This window comes from Genypterus blacodes, unplaced genomic scaffold (assembly GCF_046128005.1).
Source record: "Genypterus blacodes isolate CSIRO-AG114 ecotype Tasmania unplaced genomic scaffold, CSIRO-AGI_Gbla_v1 ptg000052l_1, whole genome shotgun sequence".
In the NCBI taxonomy this organism is placed as follows: Eukaryota; Metazoa; Chordata; class Actinopteri; order Ophidiiformes; family Ophidiidae; genus Genypterus; species Genypterus blacodes.
Genome location: NW_027466864.1, coordinates 4,228,466 through 4,244,363, shown reverse-complemented (window position 1 = coordinate 4,244,363; position 15,898 = coordinate 4,228,466). Strand labels below are relative to the sequence as shown.

The following is a 15,898-nucleotide window of genomic DNA, read 5'->3' as shown; positions in this document are numbered from 1 at the left end:
TCCCCAATTTCATCCCCAAGCTGCTCAAATGCTCTCTATGTTCGGCAACACATATCTATGTGCACCAGAGTAAATCAGAGTGTAGCAAACTGAGCCTTTCTTTATGCACTTTTGTCTCACTACTCCAAGGTATGGACTGTGAATAGTTGAATTGTTGGATTTTCATTGAAGGTTCCCATTGAAAATTCACTTGAAAGGTGGCAGATAGAGAAAGGCAGAGAAGTATTTTCTTTTATTTATTCAAATTTAAAAAAAATGAATGCCACTGATGGAGCTCTTATTTGAAAATCCATTTCTCACGTGTTTATGATAAGAGATAAGATAAGATAAGATAATCCTTTATTCGTCCCACAATAGGGAACTTCACATGTTACAGCAGCAAAGCAATAAAGGGCATTAAGATAAAATAAGAGCCTATTTATAATATTAATCTGTGCTTGCTCTTAATGTTTAAGCTAAACTTAAGTATGTTTCCATATGAAAATGTTGATCATCATACATCTGGAGAGAAGGGAAGCACAATTGTAGTCCATTTTTTAAGAAGTAGGGAGTCTGGCCCACGAGTCTTAGACCCAGTTTTTTATTTTGGCCCACTGTGTATTTGAGTTTGACACCTTGCTGAGTAGGGTAATGCTCTGCTGTCGCTGCCAACATGCGGGGAGGAGCCAACGTACCTGTCGAGTTCCTGTTTGCCTTTCTGACTTTACCGATGGACTTGAGGATTCTTTACGATTGTTTGGTTGCAGAGAGGAGACAGAGACTCGGTGAGTTTACAGTTTAATGTCCAGTACGGCGACGTCATCAGGACGCAGATTAAATCAGCAGCAACAATCAGTGACGATTGCCTGGGTTTTTACAGACGCAGCCAAATGATGGATAAAAACGTTTCAACGCTCACGGAGCCCGGTGCTCGGAAAAAGACTAGTAAGAGGAAGAGACAAGGTGAGTTCAACACTGAAGCTATCCACGGAAGTGGATACGAGATACAAGATACAGATACTTTATTTGTCATCATGTTGCGTACAACTCACAACAAATCGCATGCAATTGAAATTTGACTTGTGGTCGAAATGATGTGGTCGAAAATAAGGAAATGAAACCACAGTCAGGTTGTAGAAACATGTAGAAAATAAACCTTTCATCGTGTAAATATAGTTTAAAGGTCGGGAATCGAACCTGAAACTTGCTGACGGCACCACTGCAAACTAAACATGCCGATCTGCATGTTCGCATATAAGTGAATGTTACATACAGAATATGAATAAATCATGAATGGATCTGGATCTTTTCAGATTTAACGAAAGCGAAAGTAAGAATTCAAAGATTTACTCCGACACGAACAAATGTAAAGGGACGGATCTAATCAACGACATCCTAATTACATATACAGACAGTACAGAGTCAATACTGAATATGATGGATTTGTTTATTTGTTCATTATTTTGATCCATTTATGCAACTATATTTTGATGAACGTCAGATCTAAATTCACACCTACTTGACTTTTATAAGACACAAGTCAGTTTTACGGTTTTGAAAAGAACCAGCACCGCAGCTTGTCATGTAATCTGTGATGTGATTATGTGATAAATCCCATCCCATTATCTTTCTGCTTTACAGAATCAGAAACCAACATCTGCACAGATGTAAGTTCACTGTATCAGACATCTTCTTTAACATGTGATCCATTATGAAGTCGTAATGAAGTATGTTATTTTGCTGTACTCTGTTTTTGTATTTCGGTTTCCCCTGTCTAGAATGGTGACCCTACATTTCGTAGGAACTCAAAAGGCGCGTTGGAGACTGAACCCTCGGGTGAGGCCCAGGATTACTCTGCCCAGTTGACCAAACAGCCCTCTTGGAAGATCAGAAAACCAGAAGTCGTACAGGCTGAAGCAAAGGCCCGTGTGCAGTCTGAGGGCGGCGACTGTGGAAACAACAGGCTGGTTCTGAGCCGGTTCACAATTCAGTTTGGCAAATATAAGGGGAAAACCTTCAAATGGCTGTTGGAGAATGATGTGGGTTACACCGCCAAGCTAGTAGCTTCACACCTGGAAGAGAAAGTGGACACAAACTCTCAGAACCCACAGATGGCCAACAAGGTACACTGCCTGCAGATACTCACCAGCATAACACACAACCAACACTGCACAACACTGAGCTTTCACCACTGTCACTTCAAAATGGAATACAAGCCTGTTGTTGGTATAATCACCTTTTATTAAATATTGCTATCAAATAAACTAAATTAATAATAATTACAACTTTAAAAAAATTAAAGTCCTCGGAGAACCACCCCCTATTAAAAGGGGAAAAGATAGCAGATAATTGACCTAAGCCTCAAGGTTTCACCATAAAATGTGACTATCTTAATTAACAACTGAAATCAAATTAATCTTCTTATTATTATAACACGGGAACCCTTGCATAATTTAGTATTGAATTTACGCTCTTATTTACTTTGATGTTCTGTTATTCGTTCCAACCGAGAATACTTACATCTCCCACATACATTACAGGCCGGATAAATAATTCTGTAATTCTGTTTTCGCCCGTGTGGGTAAAGTAATCCCGAAAAGTCTGTGTGTGTGTGTGTGTGTACGTGTGTATATGTGCGTGCGTGCGTGCGTGCTACCGCGTGCGAGAGAGAGAGCCCTTGGTGGGTGAAGTGTTAAAAACCTTTGTGTTGAAGCTCAGGTAGTACTCCTCCTCGATTAGTCATTTGCATGTCTTCTGTGCCTGACATGGTGAAAGGCGAATAGTTACATTACATTACATTACGATCATTTGGCAGACACTGTTATCCAAAGCGACTTACATTACATTACCACCCTTCGCAGAGGGGGGAGCAATTGAGGGTTCGGTGCCTTGCTCAGGGGCATCTCGGCAGGGCCTCAAACCGGTGACCCTCCGGTTCCCAAGCGGAAGCTCTACCCACTGAGCTACTGCCTCCCCTAGTTCTCTGGGCTTTGTGTATTAGGCTCAGACGGTTGAAGCCAGTATTCTGATTGTGAATGTAACCTTATGTTGACCAAATAATGCTTTCAGTATTTATAATAGATAGATGTATATTTTACATCTGACACCTTAAGGCAGGGGTGGGGAAACTCCGACCCGCGAGGCTGTTTGATCCGCAGCGCAAATAACGAATCGCCCGTGATAGGAAAAAGGTTCCCCGCCTTCCCAGTAAGTGTGCCATTTGTAAATTAGCCTTGTGGTGGAAGAGCAAGAAAAATCTGCCACCTATCTCCTTAATAGACTGTCTTTGTCCTATGGGGTCATCAACACCTCTGTCTAAATTGGCTATTTCAGTGTCACACTGAGCTTTGGTGTAGCCATCAAGCTCCTCTTTCTCTTCTACAGAGACTCTGAGGAGTCCAGCAACCAAATCAGGCAGTGAGGCCTTCTCACCTGCCTGAGAAACCTCAGCTCTTACTCTGATGGGGTCTGGTTACTCATACCTCTACCTTTGGGACAGTGCTTCTCAATTGTTTTCTGTCGAGCCCCCCCTAGGAAGAAGAAAACATTTTACTTCCCCCCACCCTCTGCCACGACGATAAATAGTATAATTTGTCTATAAAATTGTTACAAGTAACAAGTAAGTGCATAACATTGTATCCTTATTAACATGAAGGAAAACTAAAAAAAGAAAGAAATAGATCCACTTACAACAAAGAATAACTTTACTAACCTTGTTTTTTTAGTGTGAACCAGAAAAGATTTAAAGAGCATCAATTTGCCTTAATTTCAACAAAATCAAATCCTTGTGTAAACTATTTTACTATACCAAACATTTTTCAACCAACTAATTGAGCCATTTGATACTGAAAAATAAACTTAAATAAAATTAATAAATAATAATAAATTAAGTTGATCAGCACCATGACCTCAGGAGCGCAACATATTAAACACTTTAACTTAAAAACAAACATGAAAAACAAAACAAATTGTGCTGATTTTTTGAAACAGCTGATCTTGTCTGTGAGTTGAGGGAGGTGTTTTTCTTTCACCGGCACGTTTTCGCTGAAAAAACTCAAGCGGCTTATCAGCGTGGTTGGGCTGTGATGTGTTTAAGTGACGCCTTCATTTATTTGGCTTCATGCTGTCCGCTGTCAACATTTTTAGACACAGTAAACACACCGATCTTTCCTCGTCTCCCACCGTAGTCACAGAGACGCCAAGCGCTACATGTGCTTCGACATATTTCCTCGTCTTAGCTTTCGGGAGACTTTTGTCTGTCTCATTATCTCCGTCTCTCTCTGCCTTTCTTTTCATCCCTGTTAAGTTTTTTTCCAATGTGTCTTCTGCGCTGGCTCCAGCTCTGTGTGTGTGTGTGTGTGTGTGTGTGTGTGTGTGTGGGTGCGTGTGCGTGCGTGCGCGCTTGCTCGGTGCAAAATAAAAAACCCCACACCACGGCAGAGGAGCTAACACTCCCTGTGCATTCTCTAATAATGAGAGTAAATGGCACACTACATGTAAACGTGAAAGCGCCACTGCCACCTATGTCCCCCGGGGTCACACGCGCCACCCCTGGCATTTCACCGCGCCCCCCCTATTTGAGAAGCACTGCTTTCGGGTAAGGGAGACAAAATCTATTGACACCTGGCGGAATTCTCTGTAAGCACAAACGGTGATGACAGTTGCCCACCACTAGGGTCATTAAACAACCCTAAATGTGAATGATTAGTAGGAAATATATAGAAGGTGCTCTGGTAACAACAACATTTCTTGTCTTTATCCTAAGAATGCCTTGACTGACTACTCGATGTTCTACCCTGACTTTGCAAATGGAGTCAGGTTCCACCGCCAAGCCCCGAAAGGAAAGATTGGTTTTGGTCAATACAAATCCGAAACCCTGAAGAGTCTGTACGAGTCGAAGGACAGAGTCAGAATCAGGTATGTTTGAGGGCATGATGAGTTGCAAAGAATAACAAATCACACAGCAAGCAGCACAATATGCACTGCACACTACCCTGCCCTTTTTGTATAGTTACGTAGAATTCCTGCGGGGCAAGAAGGAAACCTGCACCCCTAATTCACCAATGGAGGGCACCATCAGATACATTCTGCAGCGTGATCAAAAAAAGCCTGTGGCTGCTCGGAGGACCAGATCTGCTGCCACCAGGCCACCCACCAGCAGTGCCAAGGTGTCTTTCTGTAAGTGTTGATCAAGCCCTGGGTTATGGGGAGACAATCCTATCATAATTCAAGAGCGTGATCTGTCAATCTAAGAGCAAGAGTCTAAATGTCTCTGCTTGCACTTTAAACTGAGCTTCTTGCACTCATAATGTTTCTCCTGTCCCTTGGATTCCTGTTGCCTGTGCTCAAACTAGATATTGTCTGCTCTTGGATTTTTTTCTGTAATATATATATATATATATCCCAGTTTCTTTAATATATACCAGTTTCCATATTTTTACAGTATTAGCTATATATAGGCCCAAGAGTAGCTGTCTAGCACACCATATCCTGTTGGGCTGGTTGAGGAACGATGTGACGCTGGTCGACATGGACCATCAACATCAGGGATAGACAATGATCGTTTCATTGGTCTGATGGAGCACTATTCAGAATGTTAAAAACAACATTACAATGGCTTTTGTGGCTGCAGAGGGAAATTATGAAGATGTGCAAGTTTGACAACTAAAGCCTCTGCAAATAAGATAAGATAACATAAAATTTGATTTTATCTTGGGTTCTCTCCGGGTACTTTGGCTTCTTCCCACAGTCCAAAACATGCAAGTTAATTAGGTGATTCCAAATTGTCTGTAGGTGTGAATGTGAGAGTGAGTGTTGTTTGGGTCTATGTGTGCCTTGCGATGGACTGGCGACCTGTCCAGGGTGGTTGCGCGAGTCGTTGCCCTGGGCGTTTTATTTGTTTGTTTATCACTTGCTCAGCTGTCACGAGCTCAGGCTCGTGACAGCTGTGTTTGTTTGTTGACAAGTTAGTTGATGTGAATTAGCAAAGTTAGTCACTTGGTTGAAACGTGATTCCGGAGAAGTGATGGGTTGGTCGTGAACTTTGAAGTGACCAACGGGAGCCGGCTCCGGATTGTCCATGATTTTCACCGGTAAGTACGCGATAGAAGCGGGGGGTGAAGGAAGACAGAGAGAGACGTATGACGCTGTCCGTCATTTTAACCGGCAAGTGAGCCGGCACCGGCAAGTGTGCGATAGAAAAAAGCAAAGCCACCAACAAATTGTTAAGTGCAAAAAAATTTGAAGAGCGACTTGGGAGCTGAACGTGCCGGCTCTTTTTACTCAGCCGAGCCAAAATAACCGGCTCTCTAAAAAGAGAAATGCCCATCACTATTCCGGAGTGACACCAAGTGGAAGGAAAAAATATCCTGTCACCCAGTGCAAGGTACAGAGGACTCAACAAGAGTAATCAGTGACCTAATAAAGACAGCAGAGTGTTGCAATAGGAAAGGGAAAATAATTGCATGGTTAGCAAATAGCATGAGATGGGCGGCAAGAACAAAAGCCAAGTGGTGTTTTGAACCTGAATATCGTAAAGAAACAGTCAGAGATTATAATTACAAGAGAAATAAAGAGAATGAAAAAGGACAGATATGTGCGATTGCAAAAGAAAACAAATTTACCAAGAACAATCAATCAGTCAAAAAGTGCAAGAAATTAAAAGATATACAACATGAGACAATGCACTTGAAGTTAAGAGTTAAGACAGGTGGAGTAACATGGACACCAGAGTTTGCTCAATGGCATCCAGAGAAATTTGGTAGAGCAGAAGGATGTGTAGGATGTAAAGAAAAAGAAGAAAATGTATTTACACCTGAGAGAGAACACGATTGATTAATGTAATAATGATAAGAAAAACAAAGTGCTCAAAAAAGCTATGAACAATGAAAACGTTTTCAAATCACTCTCAGAATATATAGAAAGGGCATACTAAATAAGATCCCAAATACTCAGGTATTGGGATAAAAACATGTAAATATATCACAATGGAAAGCCTGCCTTAAAGGTACTTTTTTTTGAGTACTTGAAACCCTTTTTTTGTGGAATACTTGGTGCGGCCCAGCCTCACCCAGACTCTACCTTCAGCGGCCCCCTGGGAAGTTGAGTTCGAGACCCCTGCACTAGAGCATGTAACTCTTTGCTGGCTGACCTGCAGCTTGATTTTTCTGTTGGTGTACAGAATTTTCATACAATATTGTAAAATAAACATCCATTTGGCAATACAGACAAAAAGCTGTCCGATTTTAACATATCTTTTATATATTTTGTCATCACGCTATCTTAGCACTATACAGGCTTATTAATGCCTCTTAAAGTGACAAATGACCTGTTAGTCCTGGGGGTTTGGTTATCTGGTTGTTCTAGGGTTTTTTTAAACACATAATACAAAGTACTGACCACAGTGTGGAATCAACAAATAGAGTTACAAAGACAGAAGTTATTGCTGTGCCCTTGTATTTGTTTACACTGGATTGTTAAGTTTGACTGTCGCCTCATAATTCATAAACATCAAATTTTTTTCCGTCATTCCACAGTGGAGAAAAATGCAGAAGATCTGATCCAGAAAGTGACTAAAATAAATGTCAAACAGATTTTGGACTCCCTGAAAACGAAGAAGGTTATCGATCAAGAATGTTATGATGCAATCTTCAAAATCAGGACGTCTCAGGATCAGATGAGGGAGATCTTCACTGTGATAAAAACTCAGCAGGGCAAAATTGAATTCAATATGATTCTTGAGAGAAAGGAGCCAGTGCTTATGGATGAGCTCAAGAAAAGACGTAATTGTCATGGTTGAATCCATTTTTTGGATCAAATATCCACAGATCACCTTGAGACCAAAGTTCCACAGTAAAACTGGGAAATTATGAATCTTTTTTCTAGAGGGGGGCATTTTAAAAGATGATATCGACTTTTTGAACATGGTCACATAAAATCAGACGAATGTGGAATGAATAAAGACACATCTATTCTTCCTGTTGGAGCCAAAAATTCAACATATATTTTGCTTATTTGCATAATGTGTAATTGGAATTGAATCTAATGTTGGAGTTCATCACGTGTTGGTTTAAAATTAATGTCATTCTTGAATGTGAATGTAAAGTTATCCATCCTATTTCTAATTTTGTCTCGTCAAAGGAGATTGTTTACCTGTGCTCTATTAGCTGTCCTGCGATAGGAGAGGGGTTTTCGTTTTTGTGCGTCTATAGTTTCCATATAAGTATCCTTGTCTGTAGATTCATCAGTTATTTTTTTTTTTTAAATAAATGAATAATAATCATTTACATTTTCATTTTCCTATGTTTCCTTGTATTATTCCAGTTAAAGAAACGGGTGGACAGTCCTCTGCACCAGGCTCCAGTGACGGTGAGCGATTTAAAGGAAACCTTTTCATTTATTCTTACTTATTTAACTGAGAACAGACCAGACCAGAACAGAATCTTAAAGGGAGGCTCCGTCAATGTTATTCTCTTCATGTCATTTGGTCTGATCACTTTTCTGCATGTAAAAACAACTTTATACTGGATTTTGCTGGCTGTAGAGGAGAATTATGAAGATGTGCACGTTTGACAACTAAAGCCTCTGCTGGAGTCTCTTAAGGTGTTAGAGGCCAACTTCTTGAAGTGGCTATAGTTTTCAAGAGTAACAGGAAGTAACCCTGTGGTGATAGAGGCCAGGGCAGTGCTAAACCCAATCTCACATGTTAAAATGGTCGTTTCTCGTGTTAGAATCAACAAGCCAGCAAGTGAAGAATATTTAAAGAGTGAGTAAGAGTTTAAAAATGAGTAAGTCAAGAAAAACATAATTTCAGTGACGTTAATGCTAAACTGAATGATCAGTAAATGAATTATGCCATTGTAATCCCGCCTCCTCTCTCCTTGTCTTACAGCTGTAGGATCCTCATCTGGAGCAGCTGGTTCTCTTTTCCCTGTAGGTTGTAGGTGCACTTACTCACTATTCAGGCTTATAATGCCTCTTAAAGTGACGAGAGGTTGAAGCTGAAATGGGCAGTTTGATTTAGAACAAAATGAAAAACACCAAGCTGGAGCTTGGAGGCAAAGTTAGAGACAAAGTTTATCAGCAATAAGGCAGTCAGAGGATAGTTGTTAAAAAGGTGTAAAGCTAATGTAGCCAACTGACTGCTCCAGAAATAACAATGTTCAATGTTCACGGCACACACACTGCCTGATTCAGTGCACTGTGACCCTGAGTGCTCAACGCTCAATAACAATACAAAAGGAGAATGTCTGCATACCAACATCAGTCGGCTCATAGGAAACCTTCCATAGTAGAAAACACAGTTTAAGCTGGAGGCAGCAGGAAGGACAGTAACACACCTGTTCAGACAGTCAATGATTTAAAGGCAAACATGAAGTAGCTGTGGGACGGGGCGTCTGAACTACAGCTACACAACAGAACTACTGTGGCTGAACTGTTCAGTTGAAAGAAATTGGAGATGGATTTCTTCTGGTTACACTCACATGATTAATATTCTGACAACAATGAAATGAATGAGAGTGGAGGAATTACTTACATACATGCTCTCTGAACATTTGATTTATATTTACCAGGAAGAAGCAGGGAGGACCAGAGAGAAGCTTAGGAGAACACTCAGGTGTTTTAGTGAAGAGGAGCTCAAAACATTCAACTGGTTCCTGATTGGAGGATTGGAACACAATAAACGATTCCTACATTTACGATGGAGCAGAGATGTAGACCACACAGTGGATCAGATGATGAGGACCTTCGGCCCACAGAGTGTGAACGTGGCAGAGGAAATTCTGATAAAAATGAAAAGGCATGATCTGGTGCAGATGTTGTCAGACACCAGCTCAGGATCTAAAGGTGAGTCTGGAGGAACAACATCTGTTCAAGGTAATAACTGCATTACTGTATTTATAATGATATATTACCAAAGGTTTCATATGTAGTGTGAGTGATTGTGATCTGGGTTTGAAATCATGCTGATGCCAAAACATCAAGCTAAACTGTCCTGTAGTCCTGAGGGGTATGAAGGGAGTTTGTGCTTTAAATCTGAGTTATTGGGACTACGGATGTGATTTCAAACGTGGACTTGTCGCCATGGCAATTTTTCCCTCCACTCCAATCCTGGTCGGAGCAGGGGCCTGTATTAAGAAGGAAGCTCAACTGACCTCGGCCTTGTTTGTGTAAGCTGGGTTTACAAAATTGAAACCCTATAATCAGACTCAGTCAGTATCGCGCAGCCACCAATCAGCAAGATCTGTTAATGCAGAGATGTGCTCGCTCCCATGAAAGAGGGCGTGTGTGCAAAGACGAGCCAATGGGAACAGGATGGAACAGTCACATGCAGATACGTAATCACGTCTGAGGAGCTGGTGTGTGTGTATTGTCCTACTGTTTATTATTCTGTGTAAAGTGTACTGAGACATTCATGTCAAATGCACTTTCAATAAGCGGGGCTGAAAGAAAAACATCTGTTAAAGGTAATAACTGCATTTTTATATTATTTATGATATATTTCATGCTAAAGGCTTCATATTTAGTGTGAGTGTTGATATTTATCTGTGATCTGTGTTTGAAGTTTTTCAATTTGGCAGATGCCCCAACATCAAGCTAAACTCCGTTGTGTCGTCCTGCTAATGACATGTCTGACGTGTCTGTGCAGGAATTGATTTGCACCTTAATTAACAAGAGGCTCACATTAGCGTTTGTCAGGATTCAATGAAATCAGTTTTATATCCTCTGTTATTGTCTGAACAGAGAAACAAAAATAACAGAGTCAGCAGAGTAAATCTCTCTCTGTCCATCTTCTCACTGGGCTGCAATGTATGTTTCTTTTTGTTTAGGACCTGAAGAGAGTCCTTCTTTCTTACTTATTTAACTGAGAACAGACCAGACCAGAACAGAATCTTAAAGGGAGGCTCCACCAATGTTACTCTCTTCATGTCATTTGGTCTGATCACTTTTCAGCATGTAAAAACAACTTTATACTGGATTTTGCTGGCTGTAGAGGAGAATTATGAAGATGTGCACGTTTGACAACTAAAGCCTCTGCTGGAGTGTCTTAAGGTGTTAGAGGTCAACTTCTTGAAGTGGCTATAGTTTTCAAAAGTGTAACAGGAAGTAACCCTGTGGTGATAGAGGCCAGGGCAGTGCTAAACCCAATCTCACATGTTAAAATGGTCGTTTCTCGTGTTAGAATCAACAAGCCAGCAAGTGAAGAACATTTAAAGAGTGAGTAAGGGTTTAAAAATGAGTAAGTCAAAAAAAACATAATTTCAGTGACGTCACCCTGATGATTAAAGAAAGCAATCATTTAGTCAATGCTAAACTGAATGATCAGTAAATGAATTATGCCATTGTAATCCCGCCTCCTCTTTCCTTGTCTTTCAGCTGTAGGATCCTCATCTGGAGCAGCTGGTTCTCTTTTCCCTGTAGGTTGTAGGTGCACTTACTTGCTATTCAGGCTTATAATGCCTCTTAAAGTGACGAGAGGTTGAAGCTGAAATGGGCAGTTTGATTTATAACAAAATGAAAAACACCAAGCTGGAGCTTGGAGGCAAAGTTTATCAGTAATAAGACAGTCAGAGGATAGTTGTTAAAAAGGTGTAAAGCTAATGTAGCTAACTGACTGCTCCAGAAATAACAATGTTCAATGTTCACGGCACACACACTGCCTGATTCAGTGCACTGTGACCCTGAGTGCTCAACGCTCAATAACAATACAAAAGGAGAATGTCTGCATACCAACATCAGTCGGCTCATAGGAAACCTTCCATAGTAGAAAACACAGTTTAAGCTGGAGGCAGCAGGAAGGACAGTAACACACCTGTTCAGACAGTCAATGATTTAAAGGCAAACATGAAGTAGCTGTGGGACGGGGCGTCTGAACTACAGCTACACAACAGAACTACTGTGGCTGAACTGTTCAGTTAAAAGAAATTGGAGATGGATTTCTTCTGGTTACACTCACATGATTAATATTCTGACAACAATGAAATGAATGAGAGTGGAGGAATTACTTACATACATGCTCTCTGAACATTTGATTTATATTTACCAGGAAGAAGCAAGGAGGACCAGAGAGAAGCTTAGGAGAACACTCAGGTGTTTAAGTGAAGAGGAGCTCAATACATTCAACTGGTTCCTGATTGCAAGATTAAAACACTCGGGACAAATCCAACATTTACGATGGAGCAGAGATGTAGAGGACACAGTGGCTCAGATGATGAGGATCTTCGGCCCCCAGAGTGTGAACGTGGCAGAGGAAATTCTGATAAAAATGAAAAGGCATGATCTGGTGCAGATGTTGTCAGACACCAGCTCAGGACCTAAAGATGAGTCTGGAGGAACAACATCTGTTCAAGGTAATAACTGCATTACTGTATTTATAATGATATATTACCAAAGGTTTCATATGTAGTGTGAGTGATTGTGATCTGGGTTTGAAATCATGCTGATGCCAAAACATCAAGCTAAACTGTCCTGTAGTCTTGAGGGGTATGAAGGGAGTTTGTGCTTCAAATCCAAGTTATTGGGACTACGGATGTGATTTCAAACGTGGGCTTGTCGCCATGGCAATTTTTCCCTCCACTCCAATCCTGGTCAGAGCCGGGGCCTGTATTAAGAAGGAAGCTCAACTGACCTCGGCCTTGTTTGTGTAAGCTGGGTTTACAAAATTGAAACCCTATAATCAGACTCAGTCAGTATCGCGCAGCCACCAATCAGCAAGATCTGTTAATGCAGAGATGTGCTCGCCCCCATGAAAGAGGGCGTGTGTGCAAAGACGAGCCAATGGGAACAGGATGGAACAGTCACATGCAGATACGTAATCACGTCTGAGGAGCTGGTGTGTGTGTAACGCCTACTGTTTATTATTCTGTGTAAAGTGTACTGAGACATTCATGTCAAATGCCCTTTCAATAAGCGGGGCTGAAAGAAAAACATCTGTTAAAGGTAATAACTGCATTATTATATTATTTATGATATATTTCATGCCAAAGGTTTCATATTTAGTGTTGATATTTATCTGTGATCTGTGTTTGAAGTTTTTAAATTTGGCAGATGCCCCAACATCAAGCTGAACTGCTGTGCAGGAATTGATTTGCACCTTAATTAACAAAAAGCTCACATTAGCGTTTGTCAAGATTCAATGAAATCAGTTTTATATCCTCTGTTATTGTCTGAACAGAGAAACAAAAATAACAGAGTCAGCAGAGTAAATCTCTCTCTGTCCATCTTCTCACTGGGCTGCAATGTATGTTTCTTTTTGTTTAGGACCTGAAGAGAGTCCTTCATTCTTACTTATTTAACTGAGAACAGACCAGACCAGACCAGAATCTTAAATGGAGGCTCCACCAATGTTATTCTCTTCATGTCATTTGGTCTGATCACTATTCAGCATGTAAAAACAACTTTATACTGGATTTTGCTGGCTGTTGAGGAGAATTATGAAGATGTGCAAGTTTGACAACTAAAGCCTCTGCTGGAGTGTCTTAAGGTGTTAGAGGTCAACGTCTTGAACGGGGCTAAAGTTTTCAAAAGTGTAACAGGAAGTAACCCTGTGGTGATAGAGGCCAGGGCAGTGCTAAACCCAATCTCACATGTTAAAATGGTCGTTTCTCGTGTTAGAATCGACCAGACAGCAAGTGAAGAACATTTAAAGAGTGAGTAAGAGTTTAAAAATGAGTAAGTCAAAAAAAACATAAATTCAGTGATGTCACCCTGATGATTAAAGAAAGCAATCATTTAGTCAATGCTAAACTGAATGATCAGTAAATGAATTATGCCATTGTAATCCCGCCTCCTCTTTCCTTGTCTTACAGCTGTAGGATCCTCATCTGGAGCAGCTGGTTCTCTTTTCCCTGTAGGTTGTAGGTGCACTTACTCGCTATTCAGGCTTATAATGCCTCTTAAAGTGACGAGAGGTTGAAGCTGAAATGGGCAGTTTGATTTAGAACAAAATGAAAAACACCAAGCTGGAGATTGGAGGCAAAGTTAGAGACAAAGTTTATCAGCAATAAGACAGTCAGAGGATAGTTGTTAAAAAGGTGTAAAGCTAATGTAGCTAACTGACTGCTCCAGAAATAACAATGTTCAATGTTCACGGCACACACACTGCCTGATTCAGTGCACTGTGACCCTGAGTGCTCAACGCTCAATAACAATACAAAAGGAGAATGTCTGCATACCAACATCAGTCGGCTCATAGGAAACCTTCCATAGTAGAAAACACAGTTTAAGCTGGAGGCAGCAGGAAGGACAGTAACACACCTGTTCAGACAGTCAATGATTTAAAGGCAAACATGAAGTAGCTGTGGGACGGGGCGTCTGAACTACAGCTACACAACAGAACTACTGTGGCTGAACTGTTCAGTTGAAAGAAATTGGAGATGGATTTCTTCTGGTTACACTCACAGGATTAATATTCTGACAACAATGACATGAATGAGAGTGGAGGAATTACTTACATACATGCTCTCTGAACATTTGATTTATATTTACCAGGAAGAAGCAGGGAGGACCAGAGAGAAGCTTAGGAGAACACTCAGGTGTTTAAGTACAGAGGAGCTCAAAACATTCAACTGGTTCCTGATTGGAGGATTAAAATGTCTGGGATACATGCAACATTTAAAATGGAGCACAGATGTAGAGGGCACAGTGGCTGAGATGATGGAGTCCTTCGGCCCCCAGAGTGTGAACGTGGCAGAGGAAATTCTGATAAAAATGAAAAGGCATGATCTGGTGCAGATGTTGTCAGACACCAGCTCAGGACCTAAAGATGAGTCTGGAGGAACAACATCTGTTCAAGGTAATAACTGCATTACTGTATTTATAATGATATATTACCAAAGGTTTCATATGTAGTGTGAGTGATTGTGATCTGGGTTTGAAATCATGCTGATGCCAAAACATCAAGCTAAACTGTCCTGTAGTCCTGAGGGGTATGAAGGGAGTTTGTGCTTCAAATCCAAGTTATTGGGACTACGGATGTGATTTCAAACATGGGCTTGTCGCCGTGGCAATTTTTCCCTCCACTCCAATCCTGGTCAGAGCCGGGGCCTGTATTAAGAAGGAAGCTCAACTGACCTCGGCCTTGTTTGTGTAAGCTGGGTTTACAAGATCTGTTAATGCAGAGATGTGCTCGCCCCCATGAAAGAGGGCGTGTGTGCAAAGACGAGCCAATGGGAACAGGATGGAACAGTCACATGCAGATACGTAATCACGTCTGAGGAGCTGGTGTGTGTGTAACGCCTACTGTTTATTATTCTGTGTAAAGTGTACTGAGACATTCATGTCAAATGCCCTTTCAATAAGCGGGGCTGAAAGAAAAACATCTGTTAAAGGTAATAACTGCATTATTATATTATTTATGATATATTTCATGCCAAAGGTTTCATATTTAGTGTTGATATTTATCTGTGATCTGTGTTTGAAGTTTTTAAATTTGGCAGATGCCCCAACATCAAGCTGAACTGCTGTGCAGGAATTGATTTGCACCTTAATTAACAAAAAGCTCACATTAGCGTTTGTCAAGATTCAATGAAATCAGTTTTATATCCTCTGTTATTGTCTGAACAGAGAAACAAAAATAACAGAGTCAGCAGAGTAAATCTCTCTCTGTCCATCTTCTCACTGGGCTGCAATGTATGTTTCTTTTTGTTTAGGACCTGAAGAGAGTCCTGAGGCATGTGGCAGTGTTGTGGTAAATTCATACATTTAATTACTCATTTAGTGTTTCAAAATGATTGATCAGGATTAATCCCTGTGATTTATCGATTCATTCCTCTACCCTGAAGCAGAAGTCTGCTCTCTGGACCAAAGTCCAACCTGAAGTCAGCAGTGTGGACCAGACTACAACTTACAGGTGAACTTTATATATTTAGCTTTATGTCACAATCATCAGACCTGATGGAAAAATCAAAGATAAGGATCT

At 40.8% G+C, this 15,898-nt stretch overlaps 2 protein-coding genes across 2 annotated transcripts in view; both read left to right on the top strand.

Annotated features, from left to right (window-relative positions):
- The window catches only part of LOC143000816 (uncharacterized), an 83,562-nt gene that overhangs the window by 64,377 nt on the left and 3,287 nt on the right, over nucleotides 1–15,898 (top strand). The window contains exons 21-28 of the mRNA XM_076150246.1: nucleotides 8,870–8,910; nucleotides 9,552–9,855; nucleotides 11,356–11,396; nucleotides 12,026–12,329; nucleotides 13,788–13,828; nucleotides 14,470–14,773; nucleotides 15,630–15,667; nucleotides 15,762–15,829. Coding sequence (XP_076006361.1) covers nucleotides 8,870–8,910; nucleotides 9,552–9,855; nucleotides 11,356–11,396; nucleotides 12,026–12,329; nucleotides 13,788–13,828; nucleotides 14,470–14,773; nucleotides 15,630–15,667; nucleotides 15,762–15,829 — 1,141 coding nt within the window. The remainder of the gene's footprint in view (nucleotides 1–8,869; nucleotides 8,911–9,551; nucleotides 9,856–11,355; nucleotides 11,397–12,025; nucleotides 12,330–13,787; nucleotides 13,829–14,469; nucleotides 14,774–15,629; nucleotides 15,668–15,761; nucleotides 15,830–15,898) is intronic.
- Nucleotides 378–8,207, top strand: LOC143000819 (uncharacterized). Its single transcript, XM_076150252.1, has 7 exons — nucleotides 378–764; nucleotides 860–942; nucleotides 1,621–1,646; nucleotides 1,758–2,102; nucleotides 4,745–4,896; nucleotides 4,991–5,157; nucleotides 7,515–8,207. Exons 1-7 carry the CDS (start codon nucleotides 631–633, stop codon nucleotides 7,775–7,777), a joined length of 1,170 nt encoding a protein of 389 aa, XP_076006367.1. The 5' UTR covers nucleotides 378–630; the 3' UTR covers nucleotides 7,778–8,207.